Genomic DNA, 23960 nt, shown 5'->3' with positions numbered 1-23960 from the left:
TTGAGATAGAATATGATATCGCCAAGTGGTGTCGTAAGCCTTTTCCAGGTCAAAAAGGACGGCAACAACGGAGGTCTTCGCAGCAAAAGCAGTACGAATATAGACCTCCAAGTTCACCAGGACATCTGTCGTGCTGCGGCACTTGCAGAAACCAAATTGAGAACGGGGAGAGGTGGTGATGGTGTTCCAGGAACCACATCAGACGAACGTTAACCATACGTTCAAAGAGTTTGCAGACACAACTTGTGAGAGCAATAGGGCGAAAGTCCTTAGGGGAAGTACCCAGAGACCCCGGTTTGCGAACAGGGAGGACAACGGCATCGAGCCAGTCCTCAGGGACTGACGACGACTCCCAGATCCGATTATACAGACTCAGTAAATACTGAGACGTGCTCGGAGGGAGATGGCGAAGCATCTCATAATGAATACCATCGGAGCCCGACGCCGTAGAACCGCAGAGGGCCAGGGCAGAACGAAGTTCAGAGAGAGAGAAGGGATCATTATAGGGAAGCTGAAGATGAGTGCAGAAATCTAAAGGACGAGACTCAAGGACAGGTTTACGAAGAAGGAAAGATTAGGGAAGATGAAGACCAGAGCTAACAGAAGAAAAGTGGGAACCCAGATCGGAAGCGACCTGCAACGGGTCCGCCACAAGAGTATCATGGAGGTGAAGGACCGGTGAAACATCGGGAACGAACTTACCCGCTATCTTGCGGATACGCTTCCAGATCTGGGCCAGAGGGGTCTCGGACATAATTGTTGAGACATAAGATGCCCAACATTCACGTTTAGCCGTACGGATGGCCCTACGGGCCACCGCACTCGCTTTCCGAAAGAAAAGAAAAGAATCGGTCGTCTGCCTACGGCGGTGCCTCTTCCAGGCTGCACGCTTACAGCGGACAGCCCGAGCACAGTCCGCATTCCACCAGGGAACGCACTTCCGTGGACCCCGAGAGGAAGAGCGAGGAATAGAGCGGAGGGCAGCGTTGAAGACAGTGTCATGAAAAAGGAGGAGAGCGCGAGAGAGAGGCAGAAGGGAGAGGTCAGAGAGAGCAGCACTGAGCGTAAATAGGGTCCAGTCTGCCTTAGCAAACTGCCACCTAGGGAAAGAGAGGGAAGGGCGAAAAGAGAAAAAGGAAACAAGGATGGGGAAATGATCACTTCCATGGAGGTCATCAAGAACCTGCCACGTGAAATCTAAGTAAAGAGAAGAAGAGCAGAGAGAAAGATCAAGACAAGAAAGGGTACGAGTCCGAGAGTCCAAATGAGTGGGCTCACCAGAATTCAGAAGAGACAGGGAAGAAGAGAGGAGAAACGGCTCAAGGAGGCGACCCCGGGTATTCGTCAGAACGTCACCCCAAAGAGAATGACAATTGAAGTCACCCAGCAGGAGCACAGGCTCCAGCAAGGAGTCTAGGTGGTGTTTCAAATCAGGAAGAGAGAGCGGGACACTCGGGGGGGGAGATAAATGGAACAAACTGTGTATCATTTCCCCACAAAGATACGAGCAGCAGAACAATGGAGAGGCGAAGGAAAAAGTAAAGGAACAAAGGGAACATCAGCCCGAATCAAGAGAGCAGAAGAATTAGAAGCCCCAGCAATGGCTGGGGGGGAGGAGACAAAGGAATAGCCACGAAAACGACCAGGACGAGCACCAAGCATTGGCTCCTGGAGACAGACACAAAGGGGCGAAAACCGCGAAATCAGAAGTTGGAGTTCGAGGAAATTGGCGTAATAACCTCGAACGTTCCATTGAAGAATGGACAACGACGAGAAGAGAAAGGACAAAAACAGAGAACAAGGAAGAAACAAAGGCGAAAGAGCAACAGAGCACGTTAAAGAATATCAGGGTCAGCAGAGTCAGGGTTAGGGGGCATGGGTAAACTGAGCAAAGATGGAGGGAAGGAAACGGGAGAACAGATCAGAGGTGGGCGGGCAGGGTCCGGAGGAGGAGGAGGAAGAGGAGGAGACAACGGAGAGGAGCAGTCAAGGACAGCAGCAGGAAGAGGGGGAGTAGAAAGAGGGGAGCGCACCCCAGCAAGAGCAGCAACCGAAAGGGAAGCAGGGGCCAAAGAAACCTCCATAGCAGGAACAGGGGGCGCAAGCACTGAAACGGGAGGGGAAGGAGCAACAGAGCCAGAAGGAGGAGCTGAGGAAGAAAGCGAAGCCTTCTTATCCGCCGGGGAAGAGGAAGGAGAGGAGCCAGGCTTACATTTCTGACTTAAAGAGACCGGTGTCCCAGCAACTACGTACCGGGCAACGGATTCCAGTGTCTCAACAGGAGAAGCCGAACGAGAGCACACACAACGGCCGTTAGGAGAGCGATGGACATCCGCCCGCACCGACAGGCGGTGGGGAGAGCCGATAGATGGAGGAAGAGGATGGGAAGGAGGATCGGAGGGGGACGAGGAAGAAGACACAGAAGACACGACAGACCGGGTAGAAGGAAGGGGAACCCCAGACAGAGGACCAGGAGGAGGATCCTTCTGGAGAGAACCCAAAGGAACAGAGGAGGGGGCAGTGGGCGCATCAGGGTCCAAGGCCCGGAAACGGTTGCGAGTCTGAGGAAGGCGGGAAGGACGAGGAGAGGAAGAGCGCAACACGCGAGCATAAGACATATTAGCATAAGGCGGGAGCCAGCGAACATGGCGCCTCGCCTCAGGAAAAGATAAACGCTCCCGGTGCTTCAGGTTGAGGACGGCTGCCTCAAGCTTGTAATGGACACACGCACGGGAGAAGGTAGGATGGGCCTCACCGCAGTTGAGGCAACGAGCCTGGGGAGAAGTGCACTCCGACTTAGAGTGACCTTCGCCACCACACAAAGGACAGAGAGAGACAGTCCCGGAGCAGCGGAGGGCACCATGCCCAAACCTCCAGCATTTGTTGCAGAAGGAATGTACTCCTGGACAGAGCACCTGGCACCAGCAAGAATGACAGAGGGTGGAAGGGTCCTACCATCAAAGGTAATATTCACAACCCGGAGGGGTTGACGGCGACTACCACGAGGGGGACGAGTAAACGTGTCAACCTGGAGAATAGAGTGACCTTGGGCAGTGAGGTTATGTCGAATATCGTCGTGGCAGTCGCGCAGGTCCCGAACACCGGTCGCAACATGGGGCGGGAGCAGAATGCCAACACTGGCATTCAACCGAGCGTTCTTCGAGACCCGAACAGGGGTCTCACCAAGGCAGGATAAGGCAGCCAAGCGGGAAGCAGCATCCTGAGAAGGAGCAGCAACGACACGTGTACCGAGACGAGTGGGGTTGAAAGTAATCGAGGCATCCACGGAATCAACGAGATGTCGATGGAGGGAGAAATCGTCAGGAGGCGCAGAATCAAGAGGGAGATCAAAATATTTGGCCCACGAAGCGGGACCAAACAAGGCCTGATAGGTAGCAGAACTGGAAGGAATCGAGCGAGGGCGGCCGTGACGAGGACGGCGGTGAGAACCCCCAGAGGGGGGTTAAAAGGCGCAGTAGTTACAACTAGAGATGGAACCGCGCCAGGGAGACGAGGTAGTCACCACTGGGGGCTTGGGTCTCGACCCAACCACAGAGGGAGGAAGGGGAGCCAGGGGAAGGAGTCAGAGGGGCCAAAGGAGGAGCAAGGTCGGGGCCCAATGCAGCGGAGGCTACAGAGCCCGTTCTTCCAACACGGACCGACTCGGGGGGGCTTGGTCGCCCACCCCACGAGCCTGAGAAGGTAAGCCAGAAGCAGCCGAAACAGGGGTTATCTTGACGAAAAGAAGAATTCATTCACGAATGTGCCCCCACACCCACCATGGAGCCACAATTCGAGGCAGGACACCCAACAAAAAGCTATCGCCGATCTTGTCGGGGCCTCCTAGGGGTGCGTCGTGAGTATACGCCCCACAAACGTATAGTCCAAGGGAAGAACCAGAACGAGCAAAAGGTCGGCAGGAAACGGCAAGCAGATAGAAGGGGGGGGGGGGGAGAAAAACTATACAAAAGTTAAAGGAAAAGGTGCCCAGCAGAATTGGAGAGGACGGCAGCAGGAGCACAAGGCTAGAAAAGGACAGGACTGTCCCAAGGAGCATCACACTCAAGCAGCCGCCCACTGAGCCCCCCTCACGGCAACAACGAGCTGAGCAGGGGGTGTTGCTTGAAGTATGCTTCTAAAATTACCCCAAAACATTTGTTTTTTTGGTTAGATATATGTTTGTATATACATAACTATTGTATATTATATATATATAATATATAGATATACATTATAGTAACTTAAAAACTTTCACGGCATTTATAGTGCAACACCATTTTCATCACTACGTGGCATTACAAAATTAGCACTTTACTGGTGTAAAGTGTTTCGAGGCTTCATGTACTAGCCGGACGCATCTAAATACAATTTTCATCATGTCATCGTCGCTTTTTATGCGATTCTTTTGTTTGTTAGCCTCTTTCCTCTTGGGTCCAGTGATGCAGCTCCCTCTATTTAAAACTTGTATCAACTACTGCATTAACTGTAACAGGTTTTGCAGGCTCAGGATTGCCAACTATCTTTTAGTACTTTTAATTGATATTACAATAGGTAAATATGCAATCAGTTAGGTATTGTAAGAAATGAGAGAGAGATTGAGAGAGATTCTATTATTCAAACATGTGCAGGTGAAGCTCTCCCCCAACCAGTTGTCCAACCTCTAGTTAATCTCTACCACTAAGGGGGGATTGTATACCCAGGTTGAAGAGCACTATTCTATATCATTGTGTTCTAGGAGTACTTAACATAGTACGTCCTGATAATGGTACAGATGAGACCAGAATTTCGTAGTTTCCAAATGCTCCGATATGGTGTTTCGTCATTACATCTTCAGCCACGAGAAAGCATCTTTTGAAGTAGTCACAGCCCTTATATATTTTATACATAATATATAAACTAAAATGCAAGTTTGTCCACCGTTTAAAGTGAAAGCACAAGTATAGACCAAATATCCCTAAGTGTTCTGTAGTAACTTTAATTCCTCAGTATAACTAATGTAATTTAGGTTAAAGTTGGTTTTGGTGCATAAAATTTTTTAAAGTAAAAACAGTGATGGTTTATAACATACTTTTATTTCAGCAAATACAATAAATTAAGCATAGTATCTGGCGGTGGTAGAAGTAACCGTAGTAGTTACAATTTGGGTGATGGTAGTTACTATATCCTGCACTAGCTCTTGGGTTGATACCACAGGGACCGTCTGGATCTGCAAATGCATATATTATTGACGTTTGTGTAATAAAGGTATTTCAAACTTTCACAAGTTAAAGACTACATAGTTACCTCGTGAGTGACAGCCACGTGGGTGATGGTCTGCCAGTATTTAACAGTATCTGTTGTGGTGAAGAACTGACTGTAGACCGAGACCATGGTGCTCACTGGGTAGACCCCCACCGTAGCCGTCACGAACACTACCGGTGTGGAGGTGACCCTTATCACAGAGGTCACCGTCTGTGGCTGCTGGGGAACAAACTCCCATTGGGTGGTTGTCTGGGTGACTGTCAGGGTGATCGCCGTCTGCTCAGTAACCCAGACGTCAGAGGTTGTAGTCTCCCGCAGAGTGTGGGTCAGGGTAGTCTGGAATATTATACACCATTAACAAATGTTAAAGTATTAATAACAGGTTGGTTAAGAAAGGTAATGCCAGTGTTACCAACCTCAGTGGTGACGGTGGAGGTTGTGGGAGTGACGGCTGGCAGGGGCGCATGGGTGCCGTAAGGTTGGTACGCCTGACCCTGGATCTATTGGGAAGCAATATTTTAGTCCCTTGTGATATATTGCTTATTATGTCCAAGAGTACAGAGCAAAATGTTAATTACCTGGGCGATATAACCAAGGAAGAGTAGAGCAAGTGCCATCATCTGTACCGAAGAAGACTTTGTAATTAGATGCCAGACGCAATATTAGCCACCATGATCAAAGCTATCAGATTTTCTCAAAACTGAGCACACTAGAGGCAAGTCATGTTTAGACAACGAATGCAAGAAAAAGTTATAAAACCATTAGTAGAGATTTTATGTAAATTAGGATTTTTGAAAACAGTCTAATATATTAAAGGTTGTTGGGAAGGTCGTCAGGAGTTTGAAGGGGGTGGGGGGGGGTATGAGCCTATGCAGAGGCGTGTTAAAGGGAAGGATTTGCATGTGCCTAGAAATCAGATCATGTTCAGTTCAAAAGGTACAATATCGTGGCTTTAGCGTTAACCAAACCACTAGAAATTGAGGAGACTACGTCGTTTGTCAGTCCTGGACCATTATCAGGTCTTTTGACGAGACGAGGGAGGCATATTCACTGATCAAGGCAAGAGGGGAGGACACCTAAATTCTAGAGGAAAACTAGAACAAGGAAAAAGGTACGGAAGGCAAGGTGTAAAATTAGGTGCAATAGAAAAATAGGTATGAAAAAAAATAGTTGCCGATGCGCAGAGCACTGAGGAAGATGGGAATAACAGAAGGAGGATTGTAGGAAAAGACAACTTACATGCGGTCTTTGCAAATCCATGTAAAGAGGCAGGAATATGGACAGTTATGAACACGAGGAAAAAGGAGGGAATTAGATTCCTACTCAATTTTGAAACTGAAGGAGTCATTGTTAATATAAAAGGAGAGGCCGTTAAAAGGTCAAGGTCATGAGGCCATAAAGGAACGATATCAACATAGCGAAGCCAGAGGGACGAGTATCAATAAAGGGAAGAATAGTTTCGAAATATTCCATGTTGAGATTGGCAAGAACAGGGTTAAAGGGGAAACCCACAGCGACATTGAAGTTCGAGATTAGCATTTACAGTTTAAAGAAAAGGCGTTAGTCAACAAGGCATCTGATTAAGAAAACTTAGTAGGAAGCGGGTGAGGAAGACGTTCCTCAGTCGCCTTCCAAGGAAGGATTACATCAAAGTCAACTAGCTACATCAGGACTATTTTATAGAAGGGTTGCAGGTGCAGTCTTTCTCTGAAGTTCTGAGTGAGTGATGAAGATGGGCAAGAGAAAGTGCCAAGATGAGGCATCCGAGTTACAGCTAACCAGGAGGCCAGAGGATAGCCGACGCCCACCCCCCCCCCCTTTTAAAAATGAATGATAGGATAAAGGAGCACGAGGTTTATGAGGCTTAAGTAGACCATAGAAATAAGGTCAGATGAATTTTTTTACAAGATCGAAGTGAGGTGGACGAAGACTAGAGAGCTATCTCAGTTTGCGGTTGAGGAAAGTTTAAAGGCGATTCAAAGGGGGTATAGGTGGAGTCAGCACAACATTTGCTTTTCATGAGGTAATCCACACGGTCAAGGACATACCGAATCGCCTTTGTTGGAACGATAAGATGAGTTATATTTCATGGAGGCAAGGGCCAACTAGAAGCTACGACGAAGGTGGTGATTTAAAGAAAAGCAATAGTCAAGATTGGAGATTAGGGTCTCCTAAAACAGTGAAAGATTATTCTAGTTAGAATTTACAATGCTATCAAAGGAACCGAGGTCTATGTCACAATGTGGGCCAGGGGAAGTAGAGAAAAAAAAATACGAAAAGTTCTTGCCGAGGGAGTAGAGAAGGGAAGAAAGGCTGGCAAAAATATTTATCTGAAGGACTGAAATCGAACGTTCAAGTTATTTTAATCCACTTTATACTGGTCCAGGATGAACCAACCGTCTCCAAATTCTAGTGTGGTTTGGTTACCAGATCATGTTCGTTATAAACACTAGCGTTTAGAATATTCCATTAAATAGGCTTGGCCTTTTCATCAGAAATTTATATTATCTAGTAAATATTTGGTATTTAAACGCAACAGCCGTGTTAAATGTTAAAGCATTTCATTAAGTAATTGTTTGAAAAATATTAAAGAGCAAAAAATCAGCTCTAGTACAGTTTAGTCACTGAAATTACATTTACAAAATTCAAGGCCAATATCATATACTCTGGGCTTAAACCATTTAGGTTCAATGACCGATCGATATTATTCAGGCGAAGAACGCAACTTTTAGTTAATAGAAGCTGCCAATTAAAAGCTGTAAACACCATTTTAAAGCTACTTGGTAGGTTCTCATCGGAGGTTACATTAAGCCACCTTAAATTATAGTAAATATTTCGAAACATTTAATTAGTACGACAATGCAAATTTAAGTATAGGCAGAAAATGCAAAAAGAATAGATTAACTTTTACATTATGAATGCTAACATTACCCGGCCAAACGTTGCCGTGGCTCAGCAATGCATCTGCTTTGCAGAGCCACAGCAACCTTCTGTCCCACAGTCCTACCCACCATTCGCCCCGTCACCGGTCTCCACGGCCTCCCCACTCTACCGTCCCCTTGACCACCCCATAGTCCCAAACTCTTCATCGTTCCCCACCATTACCCCCCTCCCTTGTCCCCTCATCCTCCCCACTACCACTTCTGTTCCCTCGTCATCGCCATTCCCCACTCCCTCGTCCGATGCCTTGCTAAATGGTCTGATGTTCCCATCAGAAAATTTGGAATAAAGTGATCACTGAAATAAGAAACGGTTAAAAAATTAATGTAATTAAACAATTTAAGAATAAACTATGCTCACGAAATGAACAGTATTGTTAACAGGTCAATTCTAACTCAATTCACACAAGTCAAAATAAAAATATATCAAAATCCGAGATTTCAATCAATGATCAGAAACAAATAGAATTGCAACATTAACAATAGCAAGCGTGTTACTCTCGTGCAACAGATGGTACTGTTAAGAGCAGCATAATTTTTCCCGTCACAGGCGTGACATCTATACTTACGCATGGTAAACACAGATCAGTTCCAACACCGTCACAAAATAATTGAATAAAATAAAATTTAATCTAAATTAATGAAAATAAATTTTTTTAATTGACATTGGAAACATTGAAGTTGAATACTCGACATTTAGTATAGCGTGAATGTTATGTGCAACAGACAACGCAGTTTTTCTAAAACGCATTTTTTTACCAGTCACTGGGGTGGCATTTTTATAGTAGGTATATAAAAAGACATACGTACTCAAATGCAACGTTGTGTTAAAGTTTCAAAGCAATCGGTAAAGAGGTTTCTAGGATTTCCTTCGAATGAAAAACCATGAGAAATTGTTTCAGAAAAAGCATGTTTTTTTTTTATCCTAACAGGTGACATCTATATAGAATGTATATAAAACCTGGCTTTATGCGAATGCAACTGGAAATTTCAAAGTAATCTTTGAAACTTTTGGAGACTAGCAATTTGGAACAAAATTAACATTTTCATTTATATAGATTTAGTCTGCAATCGAGTAGGGCTTTATCATCATTTAAGTTTTATTATACTTTGGAAGTAAACTACGCTACATCCATTTTAAATCTATTTTACTATATTTTGGGGAGAATTCACGTAGTGATAACCGTTTCAGGATTTTGAAGAAAATCCACGTTACTAATGGTTAAATTATGTTGCTAGGATTACACCTGACCACTAGTGGTCAAACTCATTGTTCAAGACAATTTAATTTTAAAAATTCATTATTTTAATCATGGTGAATTTGTACTACAAAAACTGTAGATCCAATTAAATACTATTAACTATAAATTATTCATGGCAACTAAATCATTAAAATATTACTAATAAAGAATAGAATCAATGCATGTTAAACTATCAACTCCCCGATTTTTTTTTTTTTACAGTAAACACACAACTATATCCTTAATTAAGTTAAAATTTACAATAAACTCGAGACTAACCTTTTACAACACTTAAAGCAGGACAGAAGGTACCACACAGACAACAGTGGACTGACTGAAGGTTGAAGGCGGGCTGGCCACCTCGTTGACTCAATACCAAACACTTTAGAGGAAAGGTAGAAAGTTCCCCACAAAAGCTGCTACGACCACCATAACAGCGCCATCTATTGACTGAACCGTCAGCTACGCTCCCAGTGGACCAATATGGTGTGAAGACTCACGGAGCTTCAATATTGATTTATTGTGATCATTTCCAATAAATCTTTGCGTTTCTATTTTATAATTATGTTAAAATATTAATTTTATTTGCAGCCTTTCTATCGCGTTACTGATTATAAGCAAAAATATTAGTTTTGCTTCAAATATATTCTTTAGTCTTAGAATATTTGATTATGAGTAATTGAAACACCGTAGCCCAAAATGTATATAGATGCTACTCATGGCCTACACTCACATATTGAGAAATAACACCGTGGCCTTAAATTCATATACTCAACACACTAGGTCTACACTCACATATTGAGAAAGCGCATTGTAGGCCTCAAAGCCTATATTTACAACCGTATGCCTACTTGTCTCCAATATTATTGCAGACAGAGAGTGCAGCTGAGCTGAAGCGAGAGGAACGTGCAGCTGAGCTGCAGCGAGAGGAGCGTGAGCGAGAAGCTCGGCTGCAGCGAGAAGAAGGAGAGAGACAACTGCGACTGGAGGAGATAAAGGCAAAGAAAGAAGTCGAATTGCGTCGCATTGAGCGTGGGCTGCCCCCACTACCTGCACGGCGGGATGACCTCAAGGTAAGGGAACGTGACTTACCTACGTTCAAACCACAAGAAGCTGAGGCGTTCTTCGAACACTTTGAACGGATAGCAACTCTGAAGGAGTGGCCGGAAGATGATTGGGCTGCTCTGGTCCAGGGCAGGTTGACTGGTGAGGCCCCGGGAAGCATACAACATGCTGGACCTAGAGGAGTGTACTAGTTACGACGTGATTAAGAATGCGGTGCTCCACTTATTCCGGCTGACTCCGGAGATGTACCGGAAGCGGTTCAGAGAGTGTACAAGAGCGTCGGGGAAGTCTTACGCCGAGACCGCCAGGGATATGGAACGGAAATTCCTACGATGGTTGAAGGCGGAGGAAGCGGAGTCGCAGCCGGTCTGGCAGACCGGCGGATGATATCAAACGACTGATAGTGATGGAGAGGTTTATGTCAGTGCTCCATCCTGAGTTGCGAGTAAGGGTGAGAGAAGCGGGTATTAAGGACCTGAAGGCTGCAGCGGACCGAGCCGACATGCAGGAGGAGGCACTACATCTCAGGAGGGAGGGGCCACCCAGACACTCGCCTTACCCCAGGTCGGGAGGGAACCTTAGGAGTTCAGGAGGAGTGAGGACGGGTGGGGACTCTCCCAAGAGTAGTGTGCCCGATGACGTAACCCGGTTCAAGAGCTCAAGGGACGCGGGAAGGAAGCCCCAAGCTGTGAGCAGTGGACCTAGCTCGGGAGCAAGTGCTGCAGTCCCGGACACGACGACAGGGAGTCCAAGGAAGACCCAGGGAACGTCTGCAAGTGGTACCGCCAGGGGGACTGGCGAGTGGCCGCCCAGGGGAGGCAGCCGATGCTTCAACTGTGGTGTGAGAGGACATTATGCCCGCGAGTGTGAGGAGCACCAAAGGAATATAGGACTAATGTTGGAAGAGGAGAGAGTGTTTGTTCACACCTCATATTATAGTGGACCCAACGTGAATGGTTGGGAAATGAAGTTGGGTGAACATCCCTTCGTTTTCGGGGCCAACGTGAAGTTTGGAAAGTCAGACTCAGTGGAGGTTGCCGTTCTTCGAGATACGGGTGCTGACATAAGTATGGTAACCAGGAGTATTCTCCCCAAGGAATTTAATGATTCCCTTGTGGGAGTGGTGAGGATACGCAGTGTGGGGGAGGAATACAGGTTGCCACTTCACGAAGTACAGCTGATTGCCGACTGCGGAGTCGAGAAAGCTATAGTAGCTGTAGCCCCTAAATTACCCCTAGAGCATGTACAGATGGTGCTGGGTAATGACCTCGGAGGAGGCAGGATACAACCCGATTGGGCCAGGAGTGCCTATGTTGCAAGCAGCGGTACAACCCTGCCAGGTGAGGTATCGGTCGTTCCAGATGGTAGTGAGGTAGCCGACTTCGCCAGGGGAAACGTCGCCAGAGACGACGACAACGAGGGCGAGAGTGCAGAGAGGTCGTGGAAAACCCCAACGAGGACCTCCGACTAAGCCTGATGATGCGTGTGGAGGAGTGGCGAGGAGCAGCTGTACAAACGCCTGGGGCGGTGAAGAGACTGCAAACCGCACTCCCTCCACACAGGAACGCGAATAAAGTAAGCTCGGTGGATGAGCGAACGGCAGTGAAGGGCAGAGTGGAGGAGCCACGACGCAGTGCACCCTATGCCAGCCAGATGAATAGTGGTAGGTGCAAGATGAACCACCGTGGTGAGGTGAGCCACAGGGAGGTAGATGAGCCCAACCACGAACCGAAGAAGACGTCTGCAGGGAAGAGAATCTTATAGAGGGGTGAAAATGTTCGTCGGGAACGAAGGAGCGAATGGTATAGGAAAGGCAATACGAAGAAAGCAGGGAATAGGTACACTCAGGGTAGGCGCCAGACTAACCAGAGGGGCATTGGGCCATCGCAAAAGCCTAGTGTGGAAGAGGGGAAGCTGCTGGATGGAGTACAGGTGACCAGTGCCACTGTGAGGAGACAACGCACCTATGGGAGAAGAGGAACCGAGAAGAGAGAAGATTGGCGAAGAGGAGCTCATGAGAGGCGTGACGATAATCTCTTTCAAGAGAGATTGAGCCTGCTCTTCCCTACATAATTACGTCAAAATACAAGATACTATATACAAGATACGTTCACCAAGTATCGCCAAACGTTTTGCCCAGAGAGCAAATCGTACCCAGCACACCTGGCCACCGCCGTAACCAGCTAACTGCTCATCCTCTGCCTGCCTGTTGCTGATTGGCTGGTGTCTCGTCGCCCCTGCCCTCCGCCACCACCACAAGTCGACGTCTGGGCTGCAGTGCGCCAGTCTCGTCAGAATATCTCAGTGCTCCATGCAGTTGACATCTCTCGCTGGTAGACTAAGCCTTGGCTTTCGTGTACTAAGGGAGGTGGCAGCTCGAAGCCAGTATTCCAGCACTCATATTTTATTTTGCTATCACTGTAACTTACTTGTCTTAGCGTAACTTTTCATTTGCCAGTGATTATTCATGTTATTTTGTTTGTTGACTTATCCTGCATATTTTTATCAGATTGCCTTTATTCATGTCTTGTTTTCTAGAGTAATTAAAATTTCATTGTTTATATACTTGTGTTTTATGTGTCTTCCCATTACCTTACCACAGACGAAAGGACCAACTTTTCTTTTTTTTTTTGTCATGTGATGAGGCCCTGCCCCTAGCTTTTAAAACAGCCGAACACCAACGCTTTACCGTCACAGAGGAAACATGGATTACCTGTAGGATGCAGTGGAAGTGCAAGACTATCTCGGAGTGCATGACACAGTGGAAGCGCTGCATGCACTGAATCTTACAGTGGTAACGAGCCATTGGAGTACACTCGTAGCCACGGAGAGAGGATTTCTTGTAGGTGTTCAGGGAACACCCATCACACCCGGTCCTATGCGAGGTGGAGATATAATGAGGCAAGTAATTGGCAAGGTGGTACGAGCCACGTCACTAACTGGAGGAGTGACACTTCAGGAACGGAGGGAGCAAGAGTATAGGTTGCCCTCTTGAGTGCTGCTCTTCCGATATGACTCTTATTTTAAGGGGAGGGGTATGTTACGGTGCCCTCTCCTATTTCCTTCGTTTGCCTGCTTTAAGAGTCATATCAGATCTCCCTACTGATTCTCTGAGGTTCAGGGAGTCTATTGATATATGTGGCGAGCAGACCGGCTGCCAGTTAAGGGAGAAAGTTACATTATAAGTTGTAAGTAAGGGGAAATTGGCGCCCTGATATAAAATGAAAGAGTATCCCCTACTGCTGATATGACGTTTTGGAAGGGACACTAGCCGATCGCGGATTGGCCGACTTAGGTCGCATGCGACCAACCAGGGCCCGCCATGACGTCACCGAGTGCCCCGAGCGGCGCCAACGTCAGAGTTGACCTGACTGTGAAGGCGAGAGGACGTACCTCGGTCAGCTCTCAAGGATTTGAGACTCTACAAGCCTTTCTTAATGGATTAGAGCTGGCTATTGCAGCCCATCTTATGTATTGTAGACCCCGCGCTTCTGGGAAGCAAAAAGGAACCAAGTTTATTGAGCAAAAGAGTGCCAAACTTGGAAAATATTCGGCGACGACGCTGGGCGGCGACGCTAGACATTGAGGGCCTGGAAAGATGTGGCGGGCAGGCCTAGCTGTGACCGGATCACATCCACTGAGGGTTTTGGTTGACGACCGTTCCTAGGACAAGGAGCAACGCCTTGTGGAAGGGGCAAGTGTGGGAAAATAGTGATTAGCTCAGTGCCCATCGATGTACCAGGATTGGGGTAGCTGAATCTCAGGGATTGGAACGGCGACGACGCGAAGGCTCCACGACACCTGAGGACCTGTGGAATGTTCCTGGATCGTCAAGGATCGACTCAGGAAGCGTGGGTACCTCACACCATCGAGGGACAGGCGTCCTGAGCCAGGAATGTAAGGTAGATCATTTTCCCTCCCATTACCCCTTGTGTGAGTAGGCTAGTATTGAGTAGGTGAGTAGGCTAGTAGGCCACAATATTTACTTATGTATGTGGCAATAGGAGATTAATACTTTAGTAGCAGAATAGGCTGCAAGGCAGCTTGTGTCCAGGACTGTCAGAGGGGACAGTGTGTATGGATGGCAGGACAGTGAAGAAGAGGCGCCGACGTGGTGAAGAGGCCCTCCTGTGAGAGAGTGTGGGACTCCTGTCTTTCTGCCCAGTTGAAGGAGCGTTGGAGGTCGTGGAAGAAGAGGCTGACGATCTCCAGATTTATTATCCTTATTTTCATATTCATGTATTACTTGTGATTGTATGTGTGATCATGTAATTTGCATCAGTAAATTCACACTTTTATCATTGTGTTTAAGTGTGCCTCCATTAGAATATTTCTCTATGAGCATACACGAAGGTTATTATAGTACCACCTAGGGAACACTACGTTCTCTATAGAGGTTCTTATTGCCTGGAGAGTGGTAAAAAAAACAGCACAGACTTATATAAAAGTGTACCCTTAGCCATCCGATCAGTATCAGTGCCTGATGGTGGCAACTAGTAACGTAGTGGCTAGAGAGAGGTAAAGCCACACAGACCTTCCTGGGAGAGTACCCTGGGCCGACAGTCTAATAGCAGATCTATGAGAGTAGCAATCTTCTGGCTACAAACAATATATAATACACCCACTGAACTGCATTGCTGGGGTGCAGATATAATAACCCAGCTTGCGACCTTGTTAAGAAGAAGATAGAGAAGACAGGCAGGAAAGGAGTTCCTGCAACCTTTTTGTCTGGCAGGCAAAACTCGGGGAGATTATGGTTATAAGGTAAGCCTGAGTCTTCCTTCACTCCTCCACAGGTCTAGGCCGGAACTGTTAACAGTAGTTTCCCCGTGTTTGACTGAAGGACTTCCAGGGTGAATCAGTGGCACCCCCTTTTGTGGTGGAAGCAAAGACCTGCGGAGGTGGGCATTGTTGGTCCTCTCCTGTGTGACCAAGGAGACTCCGGTGAATGCCGGGAGTCGGAGGGGCTGAGTATTCGGCCTTTTGAGCCCCTAGCAGCCGAGTGCTAGCAGAGCCCCGGCCCACCCCCCGTGACAACACACACACACAAACACACACACACACACACACACACACACACACACACACACACATACACACACACACACACACACACACACACACACACACACACACACACACACACACACACACACACACACACACACGATTGTGCTAGTACATAGATGGGATCACAAGCAGGGCAAGTGAACTTAGGGAAAGAGCACAAGAAATGAACCCAGATGTAATCGGACTCACTGAAATAAAACTTTCTGGAATCATAACGAATGCCATGTTTCCCCAGGAGTACACAGTAATATGGAAAGAGAGGGAAGGTAGGGGAGGAGGTGGAGTGGTCCTACTCATGAGAAAGGAATGGAGTTTCAAGGAGATGGCTATCCTGGGCTGTGAGGGTTTCAGACTCTACATAGCAGGCACCATGACAATGGGAGGACCATGAATAGTTGTAGCAGTAATATATAACCCTCCACCAAATGACAGAAGACCCAGTCAAGAGTACGAAAACAACAACATGGCAGTTAACACTATAAATGAGAGGGAAGCCTCTGCTACCTGTAGAAACAGATCTCACCTGCTCATGATGGAGGACTTCAATTACAGAAGGATTGACTGGGAGAACAAGGAACCGCATGGAGGCGAGGATACGTGGAGAGCCAAACTACTGGAGGTGGTGACTAGAAACTTTTTAACCCAGCATGTCAGAGAACCCACAAGGATGAGAGGAAATGACGAACCAGTGAGACTCGACCTGGTCTTCACCCTGAACGACTCTGACATAAGGGAAATCGGTTTTGAGGCCCCAGTAGGAATGAGCGAAAACAGTGTATTGGTGTTTGAGTACCTGATTGAAGAAGGGTTATTGAACTCGAGGAGAGATACCGAAACCAAAAGGTTAGCATACATAAAGGGAAACTATGAGGAGATAAGAAAATTCCTAACAGATATAGCATGGGAAACAGAGCTCAGGGAAAAGACGGCCCAAGATATGATGGACTACTTCACACAAAAGTGCAAGGACGCAGCAAACAAGTTTGTCCCAGCCCAAAAGGAAAACAGTGAAATGAAGATGAGAAACCCATGGTTTAATCACAGATGTAGGCTAGCTAAGTAGCAAAGTAAAAGGGCATAGAGAAACTATAGGAATAACAGGACACAGGAGAGCAGAGAAAGATACCAGAATGCCAGTAATGAATATGTCAGGATGAGAAGAGAGGCAGAAAGATAATACGAAAATGACATCGCAAGCAAGGCAAAGATTCGGCCTAAATTGCTGCAAAGCCACATCAGGAGAAAAACAACAGTAAAGGAACAGGCTATGAAATTAAAGATATGGGCAGAAGGATTCACTACAAACGACAAGGAAGTGCGTGAGGAACTGAATAAGAAATTCCAGGAGGTCGTCACCTTAGAGCAAGGAGAAATCCCAGAGATAAGAGAGGGAATGGCTAACCAGGAACCACTGGAAGAGTTTTAGATTACCAGCGGGGAAGTAAGGAAGTGTTTACTAGAGCTGGATGTGACAAAGGCTATAGGCCCAGCTGGAATCTTCCCTTGGATACTAAAGGAAGGAGCAGAAGCACTGTGCCTGCCACTCTCCATAGTGTATAACAAATCACTGGCAACAGGGGAACTGCCAGAAATTTGGAAAGCAGCTAATGTAGTCCCAATATACAAGAAAGGGGATAGATAGGAGGTACTGATTTTACAGGCCAGTGTCCCTAACCTGCATACCATGCAAGCTGATGGAGAAGATTGTGCGAAGAAAGCTAGTGGAGCACCTGGAGTGAAAGAATTTTGTAACACAGCATCAACATGGGTTCAGGGATGGCAGGTTCTGCCTCACAGGGTTACTTGAATTCTACGACCAGGCAACAAAAATAAGGCAAGAAAGAGAAGGGTGGGCAGACTGCATATTTTTGGATTGTCAGAAAGGCTTTTATACAGTGCCACACAAGAGGCTAGTGAAAAAGCTGGAGATGCAGGGTGGAGTGAAAGGGAAGGTACTCCATTGGATAAAGGAGTACCTAAGCAACAGGAGACAACGAGTCAGTGTGAGGGGTGAGGGCTCAGATTGGCGAGACGTTACGAGTGGAGTCCCGCAGGGGTCAGTCCTTGGACCTATACTGTTTCTGATATATGTAAATGATCTCCCAGAGGGTATAGAATCGTTTCTCTCAATGTTTGCCGATGATGCAAAAATTATGAAGAGGATTGAAACTGAGGGCGATAGTAGGAGGCTACAAGATGACCTAGACTGACTGAGTGAATGGTCCAACAAATGGCTGTTGAAGTTCAGCCCAAGTAAATGCAAAGTAATGAAACTAGGCAGTGGAAACAGGAAGCCAGACACAAGGATACAGAATAGGAGGTGAAGTACTTAATGAAACGGACAGAGAGAAAGATCTAGGAGTTGATATCATACCAAACCTGTCTCCTGAAGCCCACATAAAAAGAATAACGTCTGCGGCATATGCGAGACTGTCTAACATCAGAACAGCCTTCAGGAACCTGTGTAAGGAATCATTCAGAATCTTGTACACCACATATGTAAGACCAATCCTGGAGTATGCGGCCCCAGCATGGAGCCCGTACCTTGTTAAGCACAAGACGAAGCTGGAAAAAGTCCAAAGGTATGCCACTAGACTAGTCCCAGAACTAAGAGGCAAGAGTTACGAGGAAAGGCTGTGGGAAATGCACCTTACGACACTGGAAGACAGAAGAGTAAGGGGAGACATGATCACAACCTACAAAATCCTCAGAAGAATCGACCGGGTAAACAAGGATAAACTATTCAACACTGGTGGGACGCGAACAAGGGGACACAGGTGGAAACTGAGTACCCACATGAGCCACAGAGACGTTAGAAGGAACTTTTTCAGTGTCAGAGTAGTTAACGGATGGAATGCATTAGGCAGTGATGTGGTAGAGGCTGACTCCATACACTGTTTAAAATGTAGATATGATAGAGCCCAGTAGGCTCAGGAATCTGTACACCAGTTGATTGACAGTTGAGAGGCGGGACCAAAGAGCCAAAGCTCAACCCCCGCAAGGACAAACAGGTGAGTACAAATAGTTGAGTACACACATTTACACAGACCTGGGAGTGGATGTAACACCTAATCTAGCTCCTGAGGAACATATAAATAGGATAGCGACAGCAGCGTACTCTACACTGGCGAAAGTTTGAACATAATTCAGAAACCTTAGTGAGAAAGCCTTTAGGGTGCTTTTCACTGCTTACATGAGACCAGTTCTAGAGTATGCCGCGTCATCATGGTGTCCCCACCTGAAGAAACACATAAGGAAACTGGAAAAAGTTCAGAAGTTTGTGACGAGGCTTGTCCCAGAGTTACGAGGCTTGTCCCAGAGTTGGGATATGAAGAAAAACTGAATCTTGCGACACAAGAAAAAGAAGGGAGAGGGGGGATGTGATAGGAAAGTTTAAAATACTCAGGGGAATTGACAAAGTGGAAATAGATGAAATGTTCACACGTAATGGTAACAGAACGAGGGGACATGGGTGGTAGCTGGAAACTCAGATGAGTCACAGAGATGTTAAAAAGTATTTTTTTAGCTAGAGGGTAGTGGAAAAATGGAATGCACTTAAGGAACAGGTTGTGGAAGCAAACTCTATTCAAAATATTAAAACTGGTATGATATGGAAATGGGACAGGAGTCATTGCTGGAAACAACTGATAGCTAGAAAAGCGGGATCCAAGAGTCAATGAGTACACACACACACACACACACACACACACAAAAGAAACTAACACACACACAAACTCTCACACACACAGTTGTGTTGTGTCTGCTCGTTGGATGGACGTGGGGTTGGGAGCTCCAGGGTCACTAGTGAAGTGGGAGGGATAATCAGGCTACTTCGAAGTGAAAAAGTGTATACGAGTGAATGAAAAACTTGGAATTTGATTAAAACCATAAGGTAGTGAAGAAAAATAGTAGAAATGGAGTAATTGAAAATAATTGTTGAACGCATTGTGGCAGTGTGAGGAGTGGAACAGACCTCACACTGAATGTGAGACCTCACAGCCTCAAATTGGGACCAACGTGACCTCACCCAAGCAGCAACCTTACTACACCACGTGGGGAGACGCTTCGAGACTTTGAACCCCTGTGGGTAAGGTTGGTTATAGCAATGACTAGGTCAGGAAGGGCGTCTAGGTCCAGAAGTATTATGATTGAGGAAGAGGATAGGTTTGTGGACAAGATAATTGGGAAGTTTGTAGAGAAGAGGGATGTTTGGTTAGTGGATCTAATCAATGGGATTAAAAGTAAAATCTTTAATAAGATACAGGATGAGGTTCAGAGACAAAAACAAGAGTTTATGGACTATACTCAAGAAAAAAAGAAGAAATCAGAAAGAGCAGGGTAGCATGGGAAAGTGAAATAACTTGGCTTGCAACTGAATTTGGCAGGAATAAGAGAAGCATGGCATGGAAAGGGGGAGTAGTGAGGGATGGAGGAGCGAGTTTAAGAGGAGATGGGGAGTGTCCAGGGAAAGGGCGACAGCATGACTGTGCTTCACTGAGGAGGAGGTCAATCATACGTCATGGGTTACTCGAAGCCAAGGCAGCATCGAGGCAGGAAAGGATGGAGATTGAAGATTTTGAGTTACAGCAGGATCTTGAGAGATATAAGAGCCGAGATGGCATGGAATGAGGTGAAAATCCACCGCCACATTCGTGCTTACAACTGTAACAAGAAAATACCTGTCCAGGTACAGTTCACTAATGGAGAGCCAGTGGATTACATACTGCAACACAAACATTTACTTAGAGGTAGGGAAAAATATTACAACATTTATAATGACAGATACATGATAAAAAATAAACAGCCCACAGGGCGAGCCGACCTCCACGACACAACTCTTCCTATTTGGGCGTAGTTACCCACCGCAGTGCTAACCCACCCCATGCCCCACCCCGTGCTAACCAACCCACACTTGCTTCCCAGGTCATATCCTCCCGAAATCAGCCCTCTCATCCCCTGCCCCTGCTTATCTCCCAACACCTCCTCTGACCCCATTGCATTCAAATCCATCTGCTTTATCCCACATTCCAAGGACCCCTTGATCCCCACAATCCCCAAAACCCGCCCAGCCCTCATCCCCTCAACCCCCAAAACCCGCCCAGCCCTTACCTCTCCTTCCACGTGACCCCCTCCTCTTGCAAGGGGGTCACATGGACCCCCAATGGGGGACGGGGGTACCCCTCACCTCCTCCTCCATTTCTCTCTTCCCCCCTTTCTGCCCCAATGCCCACACCTACTCCTGAGTTTCTCTGACTTTTACAACCTCTCTTCCACTCTCACTATCCATGCTCCATATACCCCCTCCCTCCATCTACCCCTTCTACCCCTCAACCACCTCTATTCTTCTCACCCCCCCCCCCAACCTCTCACCCTCTATCTGACTCTCAACCTCATACTACCTCTCAACCCCCCTATACCTCTCAGACCCCTCCCTAATTTTCAGACCCAATATGCCCTTCCTACTCCAGACCTACCTACCCAGTATGCCCTTCCTACTCCAGACCTACCTACACAGTATGCCCTTCCTACCCAGGCCCTACCACAGATCTTCCTACATACCTTCCTAGATGCCCAGCCCCCATTTACCCCCCCCCCCATGCACCCCTCCAGACCCCATTCGCCCCCCAGACACCCCCTGGATCCCCCCAGCCCCCATTCACAAAATGGATGGTCAATGCCGACTGGTTCAGTTGGCTCTACCAGATGTATGGGCCTCCGGAACTGGACCTCTTCTAGTTCAAGTACATATGCTGTGACAAAAACTACATCTCAAAAGGATAGAGTAGGTTACGCTATTTCTACCCCCTCGTTGGACCTCTTCGCGTTGGCCAGGTCGAGGTGTCTCCCGTTGTATGTTGCGTCCGACTGTGAGGCTTTTGTAGACAGTGCCTTTTAGCAGGACTGGTCGAGGTGGGATTACCTGTACCTCTGTCGCCTGGTTCTGCTGTTCCTCCTGGTTCTAGCTTGCTTAGAGACTTATCAAGCGAGAGTTGTCCTTCTGGCCCTTGGTGGCCGGCCCAGCCTTGGTTTCAAGCGCTGGTTGTTCAGTGTCCGAATCCAAGAGTCTTCCAACGGCTCCACTTCTTTCAGCAAATCAGTACGGTCCGTTACGTGGCTGGTTCGATCTTCTCCCCGAGTCTTCGCGTCTGGTCTTTCTGACTTGAGTCTATCACCCCTCAAGTAGGGTTAGAGTGCGGCTTTGTAGAATGTGTCTCACCTGTATGCTTCGTCTCGGCGGCAGTATGAAGTTTCCTGGTGGTCCTTCTGGCAGCATGAAGTTTCCTGGTAGACCTTCCGTTATTTCTTATCCTTTGTTGGTTTACTGCGGTCTCTAATAGGATTGTCTTGTCCTTCCTTTCGTGGCTGTTCCAGGACCGTCAACTTATGCTGAATACTGTCGCCTCGTATTGTGCGGCACTGGCGGAGCGGCTGCAGCTTGCGTTCGGCGTTGATGCTTCTTCTGCACCATTACACAAGATGTCTCATGTGTTGTTCCACCTCAGGCCTGCTTATGCGCCGCCTGAGCCGTCCTGGTCGTTGGACAGGGTGCTCTCCTTTTTCCCTTCATGGTTTGGGGTAGCCCCTTTGGTTCAGGATAGTTTTTCCAAGGCTCTTTTCCTGTTGGCATTGGCGTCTGAGGGTCGGGGCGAGGGAGTTTCATGCTCGTTTCTGTTTCTGCTTTTTTGCTCCTGGTGGTAGGTTTGTTCGTTTGCAGCCGTCTCCTTCTTTTCTGACGAAAAATGAGACTGCCGCTTTCTGGATTTCTGGAGGGGTCCTTGATTGTAGATGCTTGGTTGTTTAGGCCAGGGGTACATCATGTGTTGTGTCCGGTTGTGACTCTCCACTGTTACCTGTGCACGACGGCCTTGACAGCCGGAGACGCGCTTTGGGATGATCCAAGTTTCCCTTCTTCCCTGTTGCAGGGTTCTGGTCTACCAGGTCGTCTTCAGAGTTATTCGGTCCAGCCAGCCTGCGGTGAATCCTCGTGCCTACGACGTTCGTAAGTTTGTTGCACTGGGTGCCTTCTTCGGTAACATGACTCTGGCTGATATTCGGGCTAGGTTTTTTTGGAGGACAATGCGACGTTACCAGAGGACAATGACGATAGTGTTCCCCTCACACATTAGGTGTTCGTGGTAGACCTACGATACGATACGCAGAACAGCCTCATCTTCTGCCATACCTATACGCGAGTCTAGCACAAGACGACGGAGCGATGTTTTTGGTGCTCGTGGTGGTGTTGGCCGTGGTTTTGGCGCCAAAACCAAACCCTCGGGTGTACTTGTGTGGGAAGATTGTGAGAGATTTGATCCACTAATTCCAACTTTTGATGGTACCACTGTTGGTGTGACACCATTATTCCCCTATACAGGTGATGATATGGCTGAAATCGACTATTTTTTGCCTTATTTGAATAACGAATTCAAGAACCATCTCGTGACTGAGACGAACAGATACGCTCATAGACACTGGCATTTTACTTGCCTTTCACATGACACGATGGAAGGACACCGAAAATGACAAAATTTGCGTGTTTCTTGCATTGAGCATGATAATGAAACACTCTGAGAAGCACGTCATCCAGGAATATTGTAACAAAGACAGCCTTGTTCCATCCCCCGTGTTCAACAGGTACATGTCACGTGATAGGTTCCTGCTGCTTCTCAGGTTTCTGCACTTTGAAAACAATGAAAATGAGAACAGACACGACAGACTTTGGAAGGTGCGGAAGGTTTTTAGTGATATGAAAGGCAAGTTCTGTGACTATTTTGTACTTGGACAGAATGTGGTGATTGATGAATCGTTAGTCCTCTTCAAGGGACGACTTGCATTCAAGCATTACATCCCATCAGAGCGGCACCGGTTTGGACTAAAGATTTTCGTGCTCAGCGTCTGCGAAACTGGTATCGTCATGGACATGAAGCTGTATTCAGGTACAGACGTAAACATACAAGCACAAGAGCCACACGGGTTCTCCGGCAGTGTAGTCAAAACCCTCATGGAACGGTTGCTGAACAAGGGGCATATACTGTTCACTGACAACTACTATACCAGCCCCTTGTTGACTGAATTCCTCCTTGACAACAACACCGGCTTATATGGCACTGTGAAAGTCCACAGGAGGGAAATGCTAGTGTTTGGTATAGGTATTGCAGTGGGTGATTGCCAGCAGCGAAAGTGTGACAAGATGTTATCAGTGCGGTGGAGGGACAAACGAGAGGTGAATATGTTGACAACAATTGACACAGGTTCTATGTTGGACAGTGGCACAGTGCACTTTCAAACACACTTCCCAATATATAAACCCGACTGTGTCATAGAATAAACGTGAACATGTGCCTCGTAGATAAATGTGACTTGATGCTCAGTGCCGTCGAGTGCGTGTGGAACTCTGTGAAGTGGA

The 23960-nt window shown here is 47.0% G+C and overlaps 1 protein-coding gene and 1 long non-coding RNA gene across 2 annotated transcripts in view; one reads left to right on the top strand and one right to left on the bottom strand.

Annotated features, from left to right (window-relative positions):
* LOC138352626 (uncharacterized) overlaps positions 1-23960 on the top strand; it is an 89052-nt gene that overhangs the window by 49299 nt on the left and 15793 nt on the right. The gene's annotated exons all lie outside the window — the stretch shown is intronic.
* LOC123748145 (uncharacterized) lies at positions 5054-9805 on the bottom strand. The gene is made up of 5 exons (XM_045730337.2): positions 9701-9805; positions 5820-5861; positions 5658-5741; positions 5284-5577; positions 5054-5206 (listed from the first exon to the last, which is right to left on the bottom strand). The coding sequence occupies exons 2-5, from the start codon at positions 5859-5861 to the stop codon at positions 5093-5095; spliced, it is 534 nt and encodes a 177-aa protein (XP_045586293.1). The 5' UTR covers positions 9701-9805; the 3' UTR covers positions 5054-5092.

This window comes from Procambarus clarkii, chromosome 54 (genome assembly GCF_040958095.1).
Source record: "Procambarus clarkii isolate CNS0578487 chromosome 54, FALCON_Pclarkii_2.0, whole genome shotgun sequence".
Lineage (NCBI taxonomy): Eukaryota > Metazoa > Arthropoda > Malacostraca > Decapoda > Cambaridae > Procambarus > Procambarus clarkii.
This window is presented reverse-complemented; position numbering and strand designations above follow the sequence as displayed.